Source organism: Nelumbo nucifera, chromosome 4, assembly GCF_055504915.1.
Source record: "Nelumbo nucifera cultivar China Antique chromosome 4, China Antique-T2T, whole genome shotgun sequence".
Classification (NCBI taxonomy): Eukaryota; Viridiplantae; Streptophyta; class Magnoliopsida; order Proteales; family Nelumbonaceae; genus Nelumbo; species Nelumbo nucifera.
Genome location: NC_142652.1, coordinates 42,628,188 through 42,652,233, shown reverse-complemented (window position 1 = coordinate 42,652,233; position 24,046 = coordinate 42,628,188). Strand labels below are relative to the sequence as shown.

Genomic DNA, 24,046 nt, shown 5'->3' with positions numbered 1-24,046 from the left:
AGCTAATACACCAATGATCCAGCCCTCGGTTGGTTGAGGGAAGATTGAAAAGACAAGAATTTGAACTCCCTTCCTTTTGTTTGTCTTTTGTATTTTGTTGGTTTTTGTTTTTTGTCCTTTTGTAATATGTTATATGAAAACCTCTTATCTTTTTCAAGGCGTGTGTCAAGCTCGGTTGAGGCATGCGTGGGTGTACGTGGGTGTTTATATGCATGTCATACATCGTATCTTTGTTGTCTTGATCGTTTGTTTCAAATTTGCTCATTTTGAACTGTATAAATTTAAACATTTTGGCCTTACTTGGCAATGTTCCCACCTATTCTTGTTCTTTTAGAAATTCTTGTTCCAAAACAAGAATTTTATTTCTTACTCTTCAGGGGTAATAGATAAATTTGGCAAATTGTTCTTTGAGAATGAATTTTTGTTCTATAGGAACAGACATAGCGTTTGGATAATGAAACTATTTCTTAACATCAGTTTTGCAAATCCACCCACATTAAGCCTAAAGTTAACCATAAAAAACACATGTCATTTTCATAGTAATGTCTTCATGTTGTCACCACCTAATCCTTGATCACTTGAGGATCAAAACAAAACATGCAATCAATAAAACAAAAGACTAACATGCCATGATGCAACAACACCTGCAAGCAATAATGGCTACAAATCGATCCCTATTTCATGCAAATGGTTCTTTTCGCACATCAACATGTCTCTGTCACTATCACGGTGGGAGCAAAATCGATTTCAGGTGAACCTGGCTAGAGAAAAGTGAATTTAAAATAGAGCACATCATAGGTATGGTGATGAGACAACATACCTATTGATGCATTGTTGGCCAGAAATGTCATTGATGCTTTCTACCATTCGCTCGCCGTCCAATTGGAGCCAAGGGAGTCCCTCATTCCTCTAAGATTTGTAATGGAAAATTGGAGGAGTTCATTGTCAAATGAAAATGTTTGGTAGGGCTTTTTTTTTATCATTTAGTGTGAAATACCCAAAATACCCATTCTCTCATGTGGGAGTCATTAACATGTGTTCGTTAATAGGGGTTAATGTTGTGGGAACCGTGCATTCCTTGGGAACGCGTTCTTTGGGAGCATCGATTTTTCACTCCCAAAGAACGCGTTCTTTGAGTATTGTTCTCATGTAAGAACATATTGTGTCCATTTGGGTGACTGAGAGCATTCTATAAATACACTGTTGATCAACCCAGTGGTACAAAACAAACCATCACACAAACACTTTCCTTTGACCATCATTTGTCAACGTATCTGAGCATCTTCTATTGGTGATTCGTGGATGTCTAGTAAGTGAGTGCATGTTTACCAGAAGCCTAAAGGCTGTTTCATCTTAAAAATCGATTTGCAATCATCCAATTGCACCGTAAGAGGCAAATGCAAATTTAAGAAGAGCGGCCAAGTGGCATGACATAGTTTGTTTCATACTATAATTTCTTAGTTTGTTGTCAACTATCAGTACCGGTTCTACAACATTGATGCACTCCGAGTTCAGAAAGCACTAAATGATAAGTTCTATTCTCACTTCTAATGATTATTTTTACAATTTCATTTAACTTAGCTCAACATAGTAGTAATGTCCCTTACATAATAAGAGTAGATACAATTAGGTATAATTGACAAAGTTGTAGATCTATCTAGAGATAAGTGTTTCTTTGCAACATGGGCATCATTATCTACTGCTCTAAGGATTGGTCCCTCACAACCAGTCCTTTATATGGATGCCTTATTGATGGACGTTGTTGCATCTACATTAATTTTAACCTCTCCCACTACTGGTCTAATCCATGAGTCCATAGTTATAGTAGTAGAAGTTGTAGGAGTGGGTAAGGAAAAGGAAGTGGCTAATAAATAAGAACTCAACATGTGTGTTTGCTCTAGAAACAACACCCATAGGATTGAATGAGAGACCTTCAAATATTAATTCATTTCTAGCTTGCCACATCTACTGAAGATAAAAACTACTTCTTAAAAACAAACCACTGCCTTCCTCATGAATAGACCTAACATATTGCCACCAAAAGCAAAAGTTTGACATGTTCTAGAACATAAACTGATTGGTTTGGAAATGTAGTTGTAAACTAAACCAAATACTTTTACTTCAAAGCAGGTTAAGAATAGATGTGTTAAGGATCATTGTTGTGTTGATGCATTGAATTCCAATTGAGATATGCTCCATAACCTGACTCAAAAAAAGTTGAGAAAAAACCTGAAAGCAAAATTTCATAGTGGTATGTGGTGAAAGTTGATTGACTTAAAGAGATAAGTGGAGATTATGGATAGGGCGCACCATATAGTATGTATTAGTTTTGTGGGCGTTTATGGATAGGGCATTTATTTGTACTTTTTCACTTTAAACGTTTATTTATACTTTTTCATTTTAAACATTTATTTATACTTTTTCGCTTTGAACGTCTTTTACTTTAAACATTTCTAGCTTTTTGTTGTTTAGTTGAACTTCACTTTAAACATCTTTACTCTCCACCTTATATTAATACCCATTAAAGTGTGCCACATCAGTATTTTGTTTCAAGAAACATTGGGCATTGGGGGAAATAAGAATTTGACATTTCCCCAAATGCCCCATGCACACAAATCAAAGTGTTTCAGTTTTCTACCATTTATTTGATAAATGGTTAAACCGAACAGTTGTTTTATTTTGTTTCATTTACAATAAAACACCAATGCCTATGTGGCACTGATGTAGCGGCATTTTTTCAATGAATGCCAACGGAACCAAACATCCCATAGTCTAACATTATTTGCACAAGTTGTTTAATATGTCATATAATATGTGTTAATTGAGCAACACTCATGAGATTTCTAGCTGAATATTTTATTGGTTGAATTCAAGCTCAAACAGTTAATCAAACAAACCTTGATATTCGAATTTGATTATCATTGAACTTGAATTGAGCCTAAGTGAATCAATACTACATTTTTTTTACTTTTTTTTCAATTGGTTCAAGGGGGCCAGTTTAGGGCTCCTCCACCTCCTGAATCAGTCAGACCCTCGATACACCCATTGTAGGGGCATATTGGAAGGGTCTCGACATGATACATATCGGCTGATATGGGCTGATGTGTGTCAATACTTTGAACCTTGAGGAAAACCTATACAAGGTTTGTAAAGGTTTCTCTGCCTTCCCTGCTTTTTCCTTCAAAGCAAACACAGCTTAAATGTTTCTAAAAGCCACTCTACCAAACATCAATACACCTTTTTGGTGTTTCTTTGGGGAAGAACTACCCTGGGCTTGTGTAGCTCCTCATATATTACAAAAAAAAAACTTTTTGAGTTTTTTGTGTTCAATTTTACTATTCCCAAGTTCAAGAAAAGAGTAAAAACACAGGAATCCATAGAGACCCTAAAATTTTCATGCAAGAAAAAGACATACAAAGACTCCTATGATATCGGCACTTGTCTTCAGCGGCAGCCTTTCACTAATCCAATGACTAAAGGAGAATCAAACATCCTTTGACAGCGATAGCTGGTTTGTTTTGTTGGACATCAAGACTGAGCTCTCTTCTTTTACCTCTGTTTTGTGGTGTTATGTTAACTGTTAACCGTAAAAAAAAACTCTATTGCACACTTTCTAGCGTGTCAAGCTTGTCCAAAGGGAACCTAGTTTAGTTCTGAGCTTCCTCGTTTGGCCAGTTGTAAGCAGTCGAGAGGTCCTTTGTTTTGTAACACCCCTTTGATCAATGCATACTACCCAAAGATAAATAATTCAAAAAAGCATGTCAAAATTGAATTCAAATAAACATTCACCAGAACAAAACAATTAAGATAAAGATACAACTGAAGCTCCACCGAAACACCAAGAACTTCAAAAAAATGAAAGAAATGCTCCTCATAATTTCCGACTGCATAAGCATAAATATATTTAGGCCATGTTTGGTTTACAGGAATAGGGGTTTGGAATCAGAATTGGAATGGACTATTCTGATTCCAACTGTTTGGTTGGGTGGAATCAGAATCCCATTCTAATTCCTATTGGAATGGCATCCCCCATTTGAGGGAATGGCCATTCCCTGCCCCTCCCTTGGGAATGAAATCTCATTCTAACTGATTTTAATTCTCATTTCCATTCCTGCCTGAACCAAACAGACTATGGGAATTGATCATTCCAATTCTAATTCCAGAGGATTTCGATTCCGATTCCGATTTTGGTTCTAACTACGAACCAAATGGACCCTTAGGTTTTTATGTTCGACATAATTTACTTTAGATTTTGACTAAAACATGGAAATTCTATTCGGTATCAAGTAGGAAAAACTAAAATTTTGCATATACAAAAGCCTAAAGCAAATTGGAATGAGAATTAAGAGAAGGCAACAATTAATTTGCCAATTAAGATGATAGCGAACAAATTAAAATAAAATGGAGCTTAAGCAGGATTAAAAATTATAAGAAACCACTAAGTAGATCGAGAAGATGGATTGTTGAAGAACATGTTTGCATAAGAGTTGACCCCTACAACGCAGAGAGCGTGGCAACAGTTCTGGTAGATAGGGAAGCCCCCTCCTTTGCTAGGGAGATCGTCCTTCATGCTCGTCCTTTTTCCAAGTTTCTAGGGTTTCAATTATTTGTGCACAAACGAGAGTGACAGATCTGCGAAGAACAAGGAGTTTAAGTTAAAAAAAAAACAAAAAAAAAGATTACATGAGAAGAATAACTTTAGAAAATAGAAGAAAGTGGCTAAACGACAAGTCTGTCGACCACTTTTCCTCACCGTCAATCGTCGTCGATGGACCTATAACTGGGTGTGCCACTACCTAATAGATAAGTTTGAATGAGAGGAGATGAAGGTATAACCCTTGTGTGGGGGTATTTTAGGTATTACAAGAAAATATTAGAGACTAGTTCGTCTCATTTTTTGAAGAAGTACTTCTTCAAGAAGTACTAAAAAAAGCCAACTTTAAGTCAATTTTTTAAAGAAGTACATTAAAAAAAGTACTTCTCCACTTTTTTACTAAATATAGAAAACCACTTAATAACCACTTAAAAGAAGTACTTGTTAAAATAATTACTTATAATTGTTTTTATATAGGGGCTACATCTTACAAAAAAAATCATACAATATACTTCTTTGTCAAGAACTGTCAAAGATTTAAATATCGACATGATACGCCCGATACGAGGCATATCATATCAGTCATAAGAGATACGGGAAACACTACGAATAGGTACGTATCCTCTGAATCGTCTGTATCAAAGTGATACACATCAGTGTCAAACCGTATCGTATTATATCGGTCGATACACGCCGATATGGACCAATACACGGGTGATTCACATTTTCGCACGTTCGCGCATGCAACTGACGAGGCTTGAATCTAAGTCATTGCGCATGTGCGCAAACTTGAAAACGTCTATAGGGTACTAAGGCAACCATTAGCTCTTGTTAAAAAGCGAAACAAAATTATTCTTTATTAATGCCTACATGTAATCCTAACATATAACATATATTTATGTTTAATAATTCTAAGTAAAGATTAAATAATATTATTTAAATTTAATATTTTATAAACTAATGGAGTAAATAATTTTTCAAATCCGCATTCATATCAAAAAGATGTTTTTAATCTCAAAAAATTTATACAAATAAAAATATTAATAATAGAATAATAATTTTAGTACTTAAAATTTATAAATTTGAATGTGAAATGTATCTTACAAATTTTATAAATTATTAATTAACATTTTAATTTACATTAAATAAAAATATATTTATTATTTACAAAAATGACAATTTATTTCATAAAATTATAAAAATAATAATATAATAAGTTTAGTAATTAAAAATTATGAATTTGCATACGATATGTATCTTAGAATTAGTATCTTTGAGAGAGTTTAATTTAAGATTATATGTTTTTATAAATTCTTAATTGATATTTTAATTACATTTTATAATAACATTTTTATTGTTTACCAAACATTTGAGAATTAATTTTTAGTTGATTATTTAGTCAATGTTAAAATCTAAAAATATAAAAATAAAAACAATTGATATAATAATTACATATAATAGTTGCATGTGTTTTGTGATATGAACTTCAATTGAAATAAACAATAGCTTTGTACATGTATTGATTTGTGAAAATTTATATAATATATTTTAGGACTTTAGATTGATACATTATCAATAAAAATTGTATGATTTCTATGTATCCCACTATATTAATTATAATATATTTATTCACAAATACTATTAGAATATACATTTTCTATGCATTTATACATTGATTTTGACTATTTTAGCCTTAAATGTAATGTTATTAATATATTTATGGAATTTATATACATTTCCTGGTGTATTCAAGCGCTTACATATTTTTTCATCCGTATCCATGTATTTCCAAAATATATTTGTATTTATATCTATATCCAAGCGATCCGATATAATACCCGATATCGATATTTTAATCCTTAAGTACACCATACAAAAGGCTCCTTATTCTGTCTTTTTTTTTATGTTTTTTTCGTGCTCAAACCAGTTATGACTTATGATTTGATTAGAGGAGACTTTTGTAGGTTTCTACTTTCTTACGTCTCTCTATTTTTGGCACCTAGAAAAAGAAAAACAAAAAATAAGAGGAATTTGGCACCTAGAAAAAGAAAAACAAAAAATAAGAGAGATTTGGCACCTAGAAAAAGAAAAACAAAAAATAAGAGGGATTTGGCACCTAGAAAAAGAAAAACAAAAAATAAGAGGCGTTTGGCACCTAGAAAAAGAAAAAGGGGTTTTACTGTAAAAAATTTTAACTTGCATTCAAGATTACCTAAGAGAGACTTTTGTAGACGATTGACGATCTTAATTCATTTCAACAAGCATGCTCACCGGCTAATCTGACTTCGCATGGCATCTGCAACATCATGACGCACACGTGACTTCTGATGGTTGAATCGTAACGGACTCCATTTCTCTCATCTCACGTTCCGACGATCGGTATGACGGTGTGGGCCCATGCCATCCCCTCGGCTCACGGCTCCACAACGGAAGGACGTGCTTTGGTTTTGCTCCGTCAAGCGACACGTAGCACCACTCTCTCCAGATCCTTCGCGTGATACTGAAGCAGCATTGCAACAAGTCTGAATACAAAATTTCCTCTCTTGAACAGCATTACATGTGCATCACACACTATAAATCTGGAGCATCGTATTAATCAAGTGGGTCACTTTTGTTTAAACTGGGTCCTACCCATAATATTCCAGGTCTATGGTGTACAAGCATCTGTAAACTATACAGGAAGTAGTGAAGCACACTTCACTTCACGACAGGGAGTCATCCGGCGGGATATTCCGTTACTTTTGTCTCCGACGGTGAATTTCTCATTTTCTCTTATTATTACCAAGTTTCAGTCCTTACAAATTCCATCTCAGTCGATAGAAAACAAATTCCATCTCTTCTCGCCACCCACTCTGCTTCCAACCATTCACTCTAATGGCCACTGCTACTCTGATCCCTACAGAAACCGATAAGCTCTCCAAGCTGCGTTCTGATGTTGCAGGCCTCAATCAGATCAGGTGCTCTGTTTCATTCCTTTCTCATTTCTTGAATCAGACTCCGTGTTTTCTTGCTTCTTTGCATTGTAGATTCATGAACTGAGTAGCTTAAGTTTCCGATCCTTTGTTTCTGATTAGATATTGTGTATGTTGGACTTCGAGATCCTGGATCTGAGATTGGTTTCCTTTCCTTGGTTGCAGTGAGAATGAGAAATCTGGATTCATTAATCTCGTGGCCCGGTATCTCAGGTAGAGCTAAAGGTTTATTCAAGGCTTTGTTTTAGACTTTTAGGTTTTTAAATTCGTTATTAAGTAGTTGGTCTTTTCTACTTAAATTTTCTGAATTCAGATACATCGTTTATAAATTTCTCGTTTTTGTTGGCCTTATTTGTTTCTTGAATCCTTCTGTTACTTTTCTCATTTTGGATTGGATTCTGCATTTGAAGTGGCGAAGCACAGCAAATTGAATGGAGTAAAATTCAGACTCCCACTGACGAGGTGGTCGTTCCATACGAGACCTTAGCTCCTCCTCCTGAAGGTAGTGTTGTAATTTTTTATGGATGCAATTTTATTTTAGTTAAATAGATGTATCAGAACTCGCATTGAATTCCATTCCATTGATTCAATGCAGTGATTTTATGAGAATGTTCTGATGTAATGGATCAATGCAGATCTCTCGGAAACTAAGAAGCTGCTAGACAAACTCGTCGTGTTGAAGCTCAATGGAGGTTTGGGCACTACTATGGGCTGTACTGGTCCCAAGTAATCAATCATCTGCTAGTCTTCATTTTTTCACAATGGCAATTGAAATGGTTAATATGGAAATTACAAATGTACTAATATTTCCAAGGGCTGTTTTCTTCTTTAGTGGAGAGATCTCAGTTCGCGCCTCTCCAAGGGCTACTTGTATGTGCTAATATTTCAAAATTAATAAAAATTTCACTTATTTATCAAAAACAAATATGGAAATTATAAGTGATCTCTTGTTCTATTATAAGTTTCTTTCTTTTTGAAGGAGATTTTGAGATGATAGCAACACTACTGATCTGATACAGAGAGGTTTATATAGATCATGAACGACAATTATTTTTTGTTCATCAGTCATGAATGAGACTCGTTAAAGCAGAACAAAAAATAAATCACTTTATGGGGGCTCATGGATGGAGACTTGAAGAGGAAATATCTGATTAGGTGTAAGGTCCTTCATAGTGAGCCTTTTTCGGAAGGGAGCAATGGTTGCCTTTATGTAATCTATTTTGGCATGCATGTAGATAGATTTGAATTGTGTTGCTTATTATTGCTTGTATGTTACATCAACTTGAACAGAGGAGTTATTGCATTATTTTGCGTTCTGTAAGGCTTATATAAGATTTAACGTTTCAATCATCTAATAATCGCGATGGTGAATACCAAAGAAAAAAAAATAGTTGAGATGGTCGAAGTGATCATCTGGAACCTTTCTCAATGAAGACATAGGTATGTGAACCTAATGAGTGAGGTAGTCTGCCTTCAGAGCAGTAGACCCTGCATATACAGTCCCATCACTCTCCTCTTGTACTTTCTACCAAGTTTAACTGTTGACTGGATATCGAAAACACACAATTATCTTATTCCTTAATGTCTGCTTTTTTAATTTTTTTCCTTGCAATTGACTTGATAAGTTATATGTAACTTTGACACCTTCTTGTTTTTAATGCAGGTCTGTAATTGAAGTTCGCAATGGATTGACTTTTCTTGACTTGATTGTTATCCAAATTGAGGTCAATTTGTCACAGTTTTTTTTTTTTGACTTTTTGCTTAGGTTCTTTGTATTTGCATTGCCTTTTCATATGTCCTGACGATTTATCTTACACTAAAATACTAAATATATGTATTACAATTCTTTACAGTCTCTCAACTCCAAGTATGGATGCAATGTTCCTTTGGTTCTAATGAATTCATTCAACACGCATGATGATACCCTAAAGGTTTGTGATATCATCTTTTCTTATTTCAGATTTTCCTCTGTTTTGTTATTCAAATCCTCATCAAATAAACTTGTCTGGTGTAGATTGTGGAGAAATACTCAAAGTCAAACATTGAGATTCATACTTTTAATCAGGTTTGGAAATCTAATACTTGTGTAATTGCTTAAATGCCTATTTCTGGTTTTTTATGGAAATGGTTACTTATACCTTTTAAATGGCTAACAATTGGTCTGGTTTCTCTAGAGCCAATATCCTCGGTTGGTTATTGAAGATTTTGTGCCACTGCCATGCAAGGGACAGACTGGAAAGGATGGATGGTATGCCACTCTTAGTGCTCTTGCATCCTTTCAACTGCTCTGGATTTAGTACAAATTCCTCCCTTCCCTGATTTAGAAATTTTTTTCTATTTCTCCTTGTTTTGAGAGTCCATATCACATTCACTTTGGTCATTATATTGGCAGCTTAAGTAGTTGAATTCACCGCTATGGTTCGTATGATCCTATATATTGGTACTAATTGAATAATGCTACATGCAATTTTTATGTTATAACTGTATCTCATGCAATTGTATAACATTTTGAAGGTATCCTCCTGGCCATGGTGATGTTTTTCCATCCTTGTTGAACAGTGGGAAACTTGATGCCTTCCTGTCTCAGGTAAACACATTTGTATGTTTGTCATTTTTTGATGTGCAAATTTACTTTTGATATGGTTTAATTATGTTGCCATCTTCTTTCTTGAATATCTGATGGATGGGATATCTTATAGTGGAAAGACTTAATACGTTGATTCTTTACTCAATATAGGGTATTTTTGCTTTTTCTTCCTGTCAATATAGGGTATTTTTGCTTTTCTCTGGTATTGTTGCCCTCTTTATTTAGTTGTCACCTGAATCACTGACCTTGATATATTATAAAATTGGTTTTATTTTATTTTTCTTTATAATATATATGTTTGATTTCATTCTTAATTCTTGCTATCCAGGGTAAGGAGTACGTTTTTGTTGCCAACTCAGATAACTTGGGCGCTATTGTAGACTTGAGTATCCTTTTATGACCAATATGGATCAATTATTTCTACTTTATCCTTTTCATTTTTTTAAAGCTTTCCAATGTTCCGTCATTGACCTATTAATTGCACTATATGCTACATTATCAAGAACCAGTCTTTTTGGATGCATATCCCTTTACTGAATTTTATAGAAATCTTAAATCACTTGGTCCAGAACAAGAATGAGTACTGTATGGAGGTATGTAATGGTGTTTTTTTTTTCTTTTTTAATTTAATGTGACTATCTAGCTTCAAATTATGTTATTAAATTTTCATGCTTATGTAGGTGACGCCTAAAACCTTGGCAGATGTAAAAGGTGGTACCCTGATTTCATATGAAGGAAGAGTTCAGGTATATGGTAGTACTTAAAAGTTACTACTACTCATCTTTCATCAATATCCCCTCATTTATGCTCCTCTCGAAGCATAGGAGAACAGATTTTATAAGAAAATGCCTGAAGAAGTTATAGTTTTATACTTGATCCTATATGGTTTAAGCTTGAGGAAAGTTCTGTTTTATGCTGCTTTGGGATATGTTACTCATAAAAAATGAAACATGAAATTAGCTTATGTTTCCATAATTGCTCATGGCTGGTATCATTATTGCATCTCTGATATTATTTCTTCTTTTTCATGCAATTATGCTTAAGTTTCTTTTGGGTTTTACTCTCTGATTTTTTTTGAACTTTTTTGGTGAAACCTCTCTAGCTCTTATTGAACTGATGTAAAATCTTTTTCCTTGAATGGCTTTGTTTTTATTATACCATCAAAACAATTTGCATCATTCTAGAACCTTGACAGAATATACAGCTTATAAATTTATCTTTGGTTTCTTGTTAAAACCATATGTACCTAGGTTCTTGAAATAATTATGGGTCAAATTATTTATCATTCATACATGATGAAATAAGTAATAATGTGAAGCACTTGAAATACTCCTGTCAAAATAAATTTTACCATTGGAAAAATGCTTTATTTTGATATTCTCTTAGTCTAATTTTGTGTTTGTCTTTAGTACTCTGAATTAGTTGTGCTGCATATATTTGACATGAGCCTTAAATGATGTTTACTTTTCTTTTGTGGTATGCAGCTCCTGGAAATTGCCCAGGTTCCTGATGAACATGTAAGCTACAATTTAGTTCACTTTTCTTTGCTCTACCTTTAACATAGTGTGGGCAGAAAATAGTACTTTCTGGCAGATCATTTACATTTGCCATTTTCTTCGAGGACATAATGCCTGGCTGCTTTATAATATTATGCTTTTCTTGTCTTCCTTCCATTCAGGTAAATGAGTTCAAATCCATCGAAAAGTTCAAGATCTTCAATACAAACAATTTGTAAGTGAGCCAGGTCTCTTGTTGAAGTAGGTAAATTCATGTATGCAAAATATGTAGGAGCACATGCATATAATATCAAGTAGTAGTGCCTATGGCAACTATTAGTGTGATAATAATTCAAACTAGTTCATATATGCGATGATATACTGATGTCTATTCTAAACAGGTGGGTGAATTTGAAGGCTATTAAAAGGCTTGTGGAATCTGATGCACTAAAAATGGAGATTATTCCTAACCCTAAGGCAAGTCTTGTTTTCTTTTCCAATTGATTAAAGCTTTTACTAATATGTACTTTTAACTGGCAAATTACTGATGTTTCCAGGAAGTGGATGGGGTCAAAGTTCTTCAGCTCGAAACAGCAGCTGGTGCAGCAATTCGGGTACTCTGTCAATACATCATCGTTCTACATATACAATTCCCAGTACTTCTTTGTATGTTATTGATTTTTCTTTTGATTACCTTCTGTCGACCAGTTCTTTGATCATGCCATCGGTATTAATGTTCCACGATCTCGGTTCCTCCCAGTGAAGGCAACATCTGATTTGCTTCTTGTTCAGGTTACACTGAGATCTTTGTTACGATGAATATTGAGGCTGTGAATATTATGCCATCTAAAACTTGTATGCATTTCTACAGTCTGATCTTTACACGTTGGTTGATGGCTTTGTCATCCGAAACAATGCTAGAAGCAATCCTGCGAATCCCTCTATTGAACTGGCCGCCGAGTTTAAAAAGGTAACATATTTAATGACTAGCTTCTATTAGTTGCATTTTAGTTTTCAATTAGAGTACTGATTTTTATTTTATTATATAATTCAGGTTGCAAACTTCCTTAGTCGCTTTAAGTCCATCCCTAGCATCATTGAACTTGATAGCTTGAAGGTGACTGGTGATGTATGGTTTGGATCAGGCATTATACTCAAGGTATTGGATGCAACCCTCTTGTTTAATTGGCATGTCTTTTTGTGATGTGGTTGTTACAAGTTACACTAGGATCTACCATGTACCAATGAATTGTAAAATCTTGTCCTGACATTCTGTTATTACAAATGATCCTACACTATATCATTGATTTATTATAGGTGATTTTTGAAGGTAAAACAAAATTTATTAAAAGAAAAAGAAGAATACAAAGGAAGATGACAAGATATCATCTGGAAGGAGAAAATAGAAAAATAAACACCCCATCTTTGAGCAAAAACCTAACTCCATACTCTCAAAATCGCCTATAAAGCCAGAACACATATGCATGGTAATTCTAGTTGTTTTGGATTCTGGAAAGGCATGGATATGATAGGTTCCTAAGAAATGCGTGAAAGGGAACATTTATCAAAAAAAGGGTGAAAGGGAACTGTTTAGAAGTTGCCTCGTGGGGCATTGCTTAAAGGGGTCTTCATGCTAGGGTGGTTGAGATCTGGTAACTGGGAATCTTTGGGATTGGTGGTGAGCTGTTTTGTGTTTGTAAATGAGCAAGGGGGTGGGTTTTTTGTTGCTATTCTTCTATTTAGGATCCAAGTATTTTCAGTTCTTATCTAGACAGTTCGGTGGTAACTGGTAACAAGCAGGGCAAGTCCCAACTTACAAGGATTTCCACATTGACCATAGAAGGTGAACGCAAAGGCTATTAGATGAGGTGACGGGTATGGGAGGTCCATGGAAGCTAGCCTTATGCTTAATGATGTGCTTTACCTTTTGAAACGATGAATCCATGTTTTGAGATGGATCTCCAGGGATCAAAGTACAATAGCTGGCAGGTTAGAAACTTTTTCATCATGCCCGTCTTCAAGGAAAAGATAAATTGGGCTGAAAGAAAAATGATTCCTATTTAAACTAATTTAATCCTTTAGTCTTGCTCATCATCATCATAATCATCATGAATCCTGTTTCACAATTCTGTTCTGTTTATTGCCATATTCAAACAAGAAAGTAATTAAAAAAAATTCTGAAGATAACCAAACTCTAAAGCACATTACACAAATGGTTTATTATTATTTCAAACGTCTAGACACCATACCATTAGGTGCCGCATAAGACAACTGAAGTGAAAAGACCCCTATGCACACAACCCAATGTAAAAGCTGTTTGAAGTTAAATATGCTCAACCGAATATGTTTTTTTTTTCAATTAAAGTCAAATCGCATGTGTTGCTTATGTGGAATCGAAATGGGGATGCAAGACCACAGTTGAGCATTTCACTTGTGAACGTGAAGACATTCTCATGTCAGCCTTAAAAATAGTCTAAAAGAAGAAAAAAATCCAGCTTTAATACAATGCTGGGTACGTCTCCATCAGTAGGGTTCTCGGGCATCCTTCCTAGAATGAGCCAAATTTTTTCCTGCTATTTGCCTTTGGGTGTAAATAATGTGAATGGATGCCTGTCTTGCTCTGTCTTTTGGAAGGAAATGGGAAGTAGACATGATTTTGTATGTCGCTTTTTCCTCCGGTAAAGATTTCCTTGCTCTTTGTTCTGAGTTGATAAAAGATTTGAAACAAAAATGGACATTCATGTCTTGAAATTTAAGCAATCGAAAATTCTGATATAACAACTTTAAATTCATATGGTTTCTTTATTTTCTTTTGGGTGCTCTGACCCAACCTTCAATTGGTAGCTATGACAACTATGCTATTGATCACCATCAACTGTCCCATATAGATCTAAAACTAAGGAGCCTAAAACCACCATTAATTCGTCCACCTATATAGCAGGGTCCTGGTTTGATGAGACGAAGCACTTAAACTAATTGGCACTCTTCAATTGAATGGAGAGTAACTAAGTGATAAATTGTTCATTGAATGCATATGTTCACTGCTACTTGTTCTGAACTGTGAAATCTTTTTCTTTTTCATTTACCAACTAATGGTGTATTCTTGAAGGGAAACGTCAATGTTGCTGCAAAACCTGGTGTGAAACTGGAAATTCCCGATGGCGTTGTACTCGAAAACAAGGTAGAAACTGGAAATCCTGGATTATTTCCTCTCTCTCTCTCACTCTCTCTCTCTCTCTCTCTCTCTCTCTTTGCATAACTGCAATTTTTATTGCAACATTCAGGTGATTAATGGTCCCGAGGACATCTAAGGATCGTTTCATGATATTTTGCTAGTATACCCATGTTGAGCAGTTGAAATCCATATGCTAGTTGTGTGGTTATATCTTCAATAGACTAGTTGTAGGATTTTTGACGAAATGTGATGGTAACCAATAAAGATGTTGTAATACTCGTGATAATTTGTGAGTTATTACACCTACGAAAACTTCCCGAGATTTTGTTGTAATATTGGTGTGGCTTGCATATTTTCATACATTTGGGAGCATGGAGGCGTTTACGTGGACCCTAAAGGGATGTAGACATCCAAGTCTCAGCTTGATCTTAAAATTGTTATCCATTCCATCAAATAGACTTTTTATATTCCATCTTTGGAAGAAGCTCGGCGCAGACACGTATATTGGTCTGAAAATCGGAATCCAACAGATTTTCATGTTTTCTAGGACCTACACTGAGCCCATTTAAGAGTTGACTCATGAAAAGATTGTCTTTTGATAACATGGGTTCTGTAGCTTCATTTTAGGCAAATTTATTAAATTATCTCCAAGGTTAAGCAATTGATTAATTATATTCCTACTGTTTCAGTATAATTTAAAGTACCTTTATTGTTAATTGTCGCTATTATTAATTTAATTGGTAATGGAGATACACGAAAAGTCATTTTTGCCCTTACATAAAAATAATTTACGGGCAGGTTTTTATTGTATTGCCATTGCATGCATCAGATCCAGCTCCAAATTTGAGTTCAAAGCTTGCCGGACAATCTCAAGTTCTAGATCTGAGTATTCTTGGGAAAACACTGAAGAGATGTCGGTGGTCAGCGGGAGTGGGGTCGTACATCAGTTCAGGCTCCATATTTGAGTTCGAAGTTTGTTGAACGATCTCAGCTCCAGATCCCGAGTATTCGTGATAAAATCTCTATTTTCCCGAGCATCAGAGAGATGGTGGTTGGAGGAAGTGGAGTTTTCAGGTTCGCCGAGGCTATGCTCAAGTCAAGAGACACGCCTCGTTGAATGCTTGAGGCTATGCTGGAAAGTAGCTCAAAGAGTGACAGCGAAAGAACGAAAGGGGGAGAGAGACAGAAAGTATAGAGAAATTGGGGGAGCAAGAAAAAAAAAATACCACTGCCACTTGAAGTTGCAATGGCGATGGCGTTGAAACCTAATACGAGCCTCGTCGAAACCCATGTACAAGCCAACATAACGAAGAGTGGATGCTTGGTGATGAAGGCTTCCGCAGATATGCTAGGGAGGGGGATGACTCGACGTTGGCATGACGGCGGTGACCGGTAAGAAGAGAGCCTCTCTCTCTCTCCCCTCTCCCTTCGTTCTGTTTCCCTCTCCCCTGTTTCATCACCGCTGACTGTTTGTCTAGAGGCCAGAGCTTAGAGCCATTTCACACGTGTAGAGGACTGAAGAAAGGGGTAAAACAAAAGAAAATAGATTGTCAATGCCACTGCCTTGTCATTTAAACATAGGCTCCATAGTGCCCTAGCTTTTCACCCTGGGGAAATTAATGACGTTCCATCAGCAGATGGTTGAGTGATCTCCCCGGCGCTCGATGGTTACCAATTCTTGTCCGCCCCCTTCCTTCGGCCCTACCGGCTCTTTCGCTGTTGTTATCGATACAAACACCATCGTCTTTTCCGATGACAACGAGGACGTCGAAGAAACCAAGTGTTTTGTGGTGGGTAGACAAATGATGAAGTTGGTTCTGGTTGGTTCAGCTTCATCTTGAAAAGAGAGAATAGGGGCGTCGGGGTGGGGGCACCTCCCAAACCCATCGAAACATCTTGTCTAACGTTGAGGGGAAGACAAGGGGAAGAAGGGGGGAGAGAGAGAGAGAGAGGGAGAGAGAGAGGGGTTATCCCTGCCGCTAGTTAAAGATCTAGTCAGTTCGATTTGCCGCTACTGTAAGGAGGTAGATGGCAAGGGTAAAATTGAGTTTAAAAAAACAATTGTTAGAAACAATAGGGGTATTTTGACAATATTGCAATGATAGGGGATAGAGTTGGTCAATTTCTTAAACCTTGGGGATAGTTTAAGAAATTTGCCCTTTCATTTTTAGTTTTTATTTGATGGTGACAAGAAATCCAAGAATTTTAGGAATGTTTGATGGGTGATTTGCAATGTTCATAATTCCAATCATGCAAAGATAGAGAATAAGTATAGGAAAAATCTAAAATCGGATTTCCTCAAGTCACAAAATTGGTCTTCACATCCACTTTACATCCTTTGCAGCCATACATTGGGAAAATATCTCCCCATGAATAAAAATATACATGTATGGAGACTTTCTTGATGTGTAGCTCGAAGGGTTGTGAGGTGGGTGTGAAGACCAATTTTGTGAGGAAATGGGATTAAAAAAATGTATGGTGCCAGAAAGACATTAAACCAAAGAGCTGCGATTTCTTACTCAACAGCCTCCTCATGCCCATCACATAGCATGTTACAGCCGCACTCTTTTTTAGGGTAAATTACAGATAGATACCTTTATTTTGGGGGTAGTGGCAAATAGGTAACCCTAAACTTTCAATTGCAACACTTGAACCTTGAATTCTTAAAAAATAGGTACTTGGGTCCATCCATTAGTATTTCGTCAGTTAAATATTATATAATGTAAAAAATACCATTCATGTGTATTTCTGAGATCATTTTCAACTAAGCAAACGCCTCCCCCCACGATTAAGGGTGAGCAAAAAAATCGAAAAACTGAATCGATCGAATAAATCGACCAAAACCAAACCGATCGCTCGGTTTTGGTTTGGTGTTTTTAAAAAAATGATGGTACTGGTTTAGTTTCAGTTAACCAATATAGAAAACCGACAGTTAATTGAACTAATTGGTATACATTTATTTCTATATATTTTATATTATATATATTATATGTTATAAATTAATAAATATGCATTATATATAAATATATATTTATAATATATGATATATTATTTATTAATTAAATATAATATTTTATGTATATTTTTAAATTTTTATTATATATATTATAAAAATTTAAAAACAAAAAAATCGACGAACCGAACCAATGGTTAATTGAACCGATCAACCAATTAACTGAACCGAACCAATGGTCCATCCAAAACTAGTTTTGGTTACTAGTTTTCCAAAAACTAGTAGTATCGGTTTGATAAAAAAAAGCCCCATGGTTCGGTTAACTGAACCGTGAGCACCCCTACCCACGATGACGTGCTCACATGGACAACAAATAACAAATTCAAAATTTTCGATGACAACATTCTCTAGTAATGATTTTACTCTTTAGAGTGATCTCAAAATATACACAAGAAAGGTATTTTAGATATTATGTAATATTTAACCGATGGAATACTAATGGATGAACCCAAGACAACCGCACCAAGTAATTAAGCATGTCATTAACTGCTAAGCCAACACTCATTTTTGTGATAATAAGTGAAATACATTAACATTTATTCAATTTAGCGTTCACAACCAATTCAAATAAATAACATATATAATATTCAACCACTCCAACTATAAATTAAAAGGAATACTATTCAACATTAATATTTTATAAACTAATAGAACAAATAATCTATCAAATCCAAATTTTCATCACAAAATTATTTTTAACCTCAAGAAATTTATTTGAATAAACTATTAATAATAAAATAGATATTTTAGTACTTAAAATTTATAAATTTGCACAAGATATGTATCTTAAAAATTTTATAAATTATTAATTAATATTTTAGTTTGTATTAAATAAATATGTATATATTATTTACTATTTATTTAAGAATATAATATAAATGAATCTACATTTGTATAAAAAATTGATAATGTAAAGAAATAGAAATAATTATTTTAGTAATTAAAAATCATGAATTTACGTATAGTATGTATCTTCGAAGTTTTAATAGATTTGATATATTTTAAGATTATATATTTTTGTAAGTTGTTAATTGATATTTTTTATTTAACATATTTATTGTTTACAAAAATAAAAATATTATTTACCATAAATTTGGGAACTAAACTTTTAGTTGTCTTTTTTAGTTAATGTTAAAAATTAAAAAAATATATATAAAATAATATAATGGTTGCATATGCTTTTTTTGCCTTGGATTTTAATAGAAAATAAAATAATAATGGTTGTGTATGTATTAATTTGTAAAAATCTATATAATAATCTATGCATCCTATTATAATAATTGTAATGTATTTCTTCATATATACCATAAAAAACATTTTTATGTATTTATACACTATTTGTGATTATTTTGGCATTAAATTTAGTGGTATTAATATAATTTGTATGCATTTTCCTAATGCATTCAAGCGTTTTTCCAATATAATACCCAATATCAATACTTTAATCATTGATTATACATTTTTGAGTATCATGAATTTCCAATTTCATAATAGAACCTAAGAAAATATTAATTGTAATTTCATGAGATGTGCTAGTTATATATTTATGAGTTAGGCAATGAAAAGTTACAATGAAATTACAAAGATGCACACATTCAAGGAAACTCATATAAATGATAGGCCCATTTAGTTTTTAAGTTCCTCTCAGATTCTACATGACCCCCCATCTTTCCCCTCTTGACACTGTTCTAAAAACCTCTAAATTGGTGGTGACAATTGGGCAGGTTGGGTTGGGTTTGGTTTGGGTTGAGCTTCAACCCAACCCATTTAACCCACCAACTCGTTAATGACCCATTTATATAAAATTAAATGGGTTGGGTTCAACCTAAACCCACTTTAACCCAATCCAACCTGCCCAAACCCATTAATCTTATATTTATGTACTTAAAAAACAAAAAGCTAACTCCCTCTTAACAAATAAGTTGGTCATAGCTTGGTGGCAATAGTAATTGCTATTTATACAAGTGAAGGTTCAAATCACATATACATGTATGATATTTTTTCACAAGCAACAAAGCCATTTAACTATGTTCGGATTTTGGATTTGACGAATCACTTAGGTTCAAACCGGTCATACCAACTTGAACTATCTAATTGGATTGTCTTTGAGCTAATCATTTCAAGAGTTGTTGAACCGTTTAGATCCGAATCGGTCTAGTCAGACCAGACCCCGATCGGCCTAGACTGGTTCGATTTGGTCGAGCCAGACCAGACTGATTCAACTAGTGGTGGATTGACTTGGGTCGGCTCTTATTAGGTTTGTGCACAGGTTTGGGACCGAACTGATTGGCCCAAAGCGGGTAAAGAGAAGTAAATCGGACCGGACTAGATTCAGGTCGATTGTATGGATACAAACCAGACCAAATGATCCAAACCGTGCAAAGCAAATGGATGGGTTTAGGATTCGAACCCGCCCGATCCAACCCGGATCGGCTTGTCAAGGGTAGAGTTGAGCTGTGTGAATGATGGTTGGTCCGAACGACCCAAATTGGGCAAAGCAAGTAGTGTCGAACCATCCTGTCCAAGGTTTATTTCGGATTCAGGTCGACCCAGATCGATATATGTTGAATCGGGTTAAATCGCGTTGAACTGGTCTGGACTTGTCAACTAAATTTAGGCTGTACTTAATAGATAATTAATACATTAATTATAAATTATTTAATTCAAATAAAGAAAATTAAAAAAAAAGCTAAAAAATTAATACTTTTGTCTGTAATGATTAACCCAATGGTTGTCCACTACCCAACCCATTTAAATGGGTGGATTGAGTGATAGATTGATCACACAATCCACCAAGTAAATGGGCAAGTTGAATGAATTGGGTGGATTCAGCGGATTGGGTGAAAAATTGACACCCCTAAATTTAATTACTAAAAATTAAATAAGACTTTTGAGTACGATGAAGACCATCCTAAATTAAGCACCCATCAATATGAAGCACTTATGTATTTATATGTATAGACTTTAGTTATACATGTCAACGACTAATTAATTGGCTGATAATTACAAATAGATTTAAATAATTAGTAAAACAAAGTTACAAACATTGGCATTTCCAGTGAAACCCAAAAATTTAAATCGATTTGACCTTGATATGTTAGCTAAGTGTAAAAAAGTTTAAATTCTCATTTGAATTTTTTATAAATAATTCAAATTCTGATTTGAACTCTAGACCTACAATAATTCAAATTTATAAATAGTTTCATTTATAACACCCATACCCACTCATGAATTAGCATTAATTCCAAACTGAAACCTATCCCAATTGTACGAAACTAGAACTTCTGATATGGACTGAACAATAAAAATCTAAAAATCCCCAAAAATCTTTGAATTGTGCTAATATGTTAAATCGTTAATTGTCAATTATCGATTCAATGTCTGAATCATGACTTTTGTGCGAAGAGCACTGAAAGAGGGACGTTGAATTTTGATCACATCGCATTTGAGAAATCAATAATTTTTTATAAATGTGTTGGCCAATGCTTCTTTTTAATTCATAATTATGGTGATTCTTTTCTGGTAATTTTTTATCATGGTGGTTTCAGTTTTATTGAAGCTTTTTCTCATACGTCCGTCAACAGAAAATAAACTTCAATTATTACAAAATCGGCCAAATTGTGGAATTCCAAGAAGCGCTTGATTTTTGTTAGCCAAACACCACCTATAGAGCATATCTTCCAGGTGGATACCAGCAATTGCAGACCATAGTTTTCTATTTTTGTACTATCGCTATCTTGTGAGCATTTCATTATCACTGCTAAGTAGACATCCTGTTCATTAGCTCCGTTTGTTTTCCGTGCAAATCTTAATCAGATAGAAATTTTGCATCGTTTTAATTTGGTATCTGTTTATTTGTAAATATATATAGTTTACACATATATCTGATACAAAATTTGTATTTTTTTGTCTAAATTGTACTTGTCAACGGTATAAATTTTGCATTTCAAAAAATAATACAAAATTTGCACCATATTCCTCTTACCTCAATTCTCTCTCATATATAAAGTGGGTTTTGGGTTTTGCGTCATATTCCTTCCTACCTCATTCCAAACAATTTATCTTCTTCCTGCCTCACACCATTTTACTTCCTATTTTACTTATTACTAACAAGGTCAAATGTGAAGCAAAAGTAAACTAGAATACACTCAGGAGTCAGGCCTTTATGTACTCCCATGAATTTACACCAAATGCAAACCAAATTTATACTGTGACTGAACCTAACGCTGCCTTGCGATGTTATTCACAGAGAATCCATAAAAAATATGAAGTTTTTATTTTATTTATTAGACAAAAAAAACTTATTTTTCCACAAATTTTCAGAGCATCAAACTGGGGGCAGGGCTTGACAATTTCTGCAGTTTGTGTAAATAATTCCAGAAATATGCAAGACAGATTGATTGGTTTGCCTATTACAGCTTTGTCTTGTATCGCCAACTATCCTTGCATCCAGCTCATCAATGAGGTCGCCTCGTTTTCCAGGTTGACTTTTAGAAATTCATCCTTTACTGCTATGGTGGCTCAATGCTCATGGGAGAGGCTTGTGTCAATTACAGAGCCTTTGGCAAATTAAACTTTCACAATCTCAGACTCCTGTACAAGATCTTGATCCAACATCTTCCCGAAAGCAAGAACTTAATCCTCAATTAGTAGAATAACCAAAGAGATGGATAACTAACAGCACAAACTGCAAACCATTAGAGACCTATTTTATCTCCACAAAGCACTCTAATTTCTAACTATTCATTTGTTGACCCTGAATCCCCAAACATGCCGCTACCCAACATCTAGAACAGATGCAGAAGAATCTCCACCGTCACCGCCACCACCACCACCACCACCGTTGTCACCTCCTGTGAGATTCTGCATGAAATCCTGGTCAAGCTGTTCAGAAGCACCAGTAATGAATCCTTGAATCGCAGCATCCATCAAAGCATTACCAGTCCCGTTTAGCCCTGACTGCTGCATGGGCTGTTGCGTAGCCATATTCTGGTTATATGCGTAGCAGTTTGTCTGTGGAGGCCCATTACTGAGCCCTGCAGCTCCGGGAGCCTGGAGCTGAGGCTGAGCTTGAAATTGAGACTGAGCCTGGAACTGGGGCTGAACCTGAAATTGAGGCTGAGCCTGGAACTGGGGCCGGATCGGAAATTGAGACTGAGCTGCCTGGAACTGGGGCTGAACCTGAAGTTGAGGCCGAGCCTGGAACTGAGCTTGAGCCTTGTATGGAGGCTGAACAGCTTGTGGGAATGACTGGTATTGTTGGATCTGCACGGGCTGAGACCTTTGAATCTGAGGTTGAAGGGACAGATGGGTCCTAGAAAAAGCACAATTCAGATGGGCATCGAATTCGCACATACTGCACCGGTAGAGCCAGTGGTTGGAGCCCATGGTTTTACATATGTCGCAGGAGAAGCCTTTGTTCTGGTAAGGAGGGAAGAAGGCCAGATGAAGGGTGTGAGGGTGGGCATGGTGGCTGAGTGAGAGCGGCTTGGTAGCACAGAAGATGTGGATGTCGAGGCTGCAGGCTCCACAGTGGTAGCTGAAGCCGTTGCCTTTGTGCCCACAGGCGTCGCAGTTGAAGACACCTTCTGGGTAGGCCGGTAAAGAGAGGAGGGTGAGGGCGTGAGTGGGATCGGCTGGGTGCTGGATGAGCTGAGGCATCTGAGCGCATGAGACATGGAGGATGTAGTTGCAGGCTTTGCAGGAATAGATCCACCCGGAGGGGCTCTGCTTGCAGCCTGAACATGAAGCCAAGTTCGGGTGCTGTTGCTGGAGATTGGAAAGCTCTAAAGGATGAGGATGGCTGAAGTGTTGAATGTAGGGATCGTAACACAATTTCCCCATCTCTCTCTCTCTCTCCGACAGTCCGACTCTCTGTCTCTCTCGCTCTCCGATGAAGGGATGATAAAGAGTGAATTGCACGCTCAGTATAGAGAATGTCAAAGTCAACGAAACGCGCTTGCCTGTCTATTTCAATGCGGGAGATTCACGGATACTGCTCTAAATGATAGGGTTGACTATGCCACCTTCAAGTATTGACAATTGGAATAAACCTTCCTATTTGAGTGCTGGACCTTGGGCTGCAACTTAGGGGGCAAATGGACCGGATATTATCCGATTTGAATTTGAATCTATCCATTTGTCTTGAATTTGGATATCCTTCTTGCGCATTTTCAAATCGAATTGGATTAGGAAATATGATCCATTCG

The 24,046-nt window shown here is 35.5% G+C and overlaps 2 protein-coding genes across 4 annotated transcripts; one reads left to right on the top strand and one right to left on the bottom strand.

Moving 5' to 3' along the window:
• The first annotated feature begins 7,195 nt into the window (after positions 1-7,195).
• On the top strand, positions 7,196-15,157 carry LOC104589540 (UTP--glucose-1-phosphate uridylyltransferase). 2 transcript variants are annotated; one of them, XM_010247886.3, is made up of 21 exons: positions 7,196-7,551; positions 7,732-7,779; positions 7,977-8,068; positions 8,202-8,292; positions 9,230-9,290; positions 9,420-9,497; positions 9,581-9,631; positions 9,741-9,814; positions 10,081-10,153; positions 10,482-10,539; positions 10,700-10,746; positions 10,834-10,899; positions 11,638-11,670; positions 11,832-11,884; positions 12,051-12,126; positions 12,207-12,263; positions 12,358-12,441; positions 12,521-12,619; positions 12,704-12,808; positions 14,759-14,830; positions 14,934-15,157. In XM_010247886.3, the coding sequence occupies exons 1-21, from the start codon at positions 7,469-7,471 to the stop codon at positions 14,958-14,960; spliced, it is 1,428 nt and encodes a 475-aa protein (XP_010246188.2). In that variant the 5' UTR covers positions 7,196-7,468; the 3' UTR covers positions 14,961-15,157. The 2 variants fall into 2 exon arrangements, 1 of the variants encoding a protein (XP_010246188.2); XR_002022250.2 differs by lacking the exon at positions 12,358-12,441 and having other exon boundaries at positions 7,282-7,551; positions 12,207-12,315; positions 12,442-12,619.
• Positions 15,158-21,892: 6,735 nt separating this feature from the next.
• LOC104589539 (uncharacterized) lies at positions 21,893-24,037 on the bottom strand. 2 transcript variants are annotated; one of them, XM_088904409.1, is made up of 2 exons: positions 23,019-24,037; positions 21,893-22,943 (listed from the first exon to the last, which is right to left on the bottom strand). In XM_088904409.1, the coding sequence occupies exons 1-2, from the start codon at positions 23,679-23,681 to the stop codon at positions 22,614-22,616; spliced, it is 993 nt and encodes a 330-aa protein (XP_088760535.1). In that variant the 5' UTR covers positions 23,682-24,037; the 3' UTR covers positions 21,893-22,613. The 2 variants fall into 2 exon arrangements, with proteins under 2 accessions (XP_088760535.1, XP_010246187.1); XM_010247885.3 differs by having other exon boundaries at positions 21,893-24,030.
• Positions 24,038-24,046: the final 9 nt, after the last annotated feature.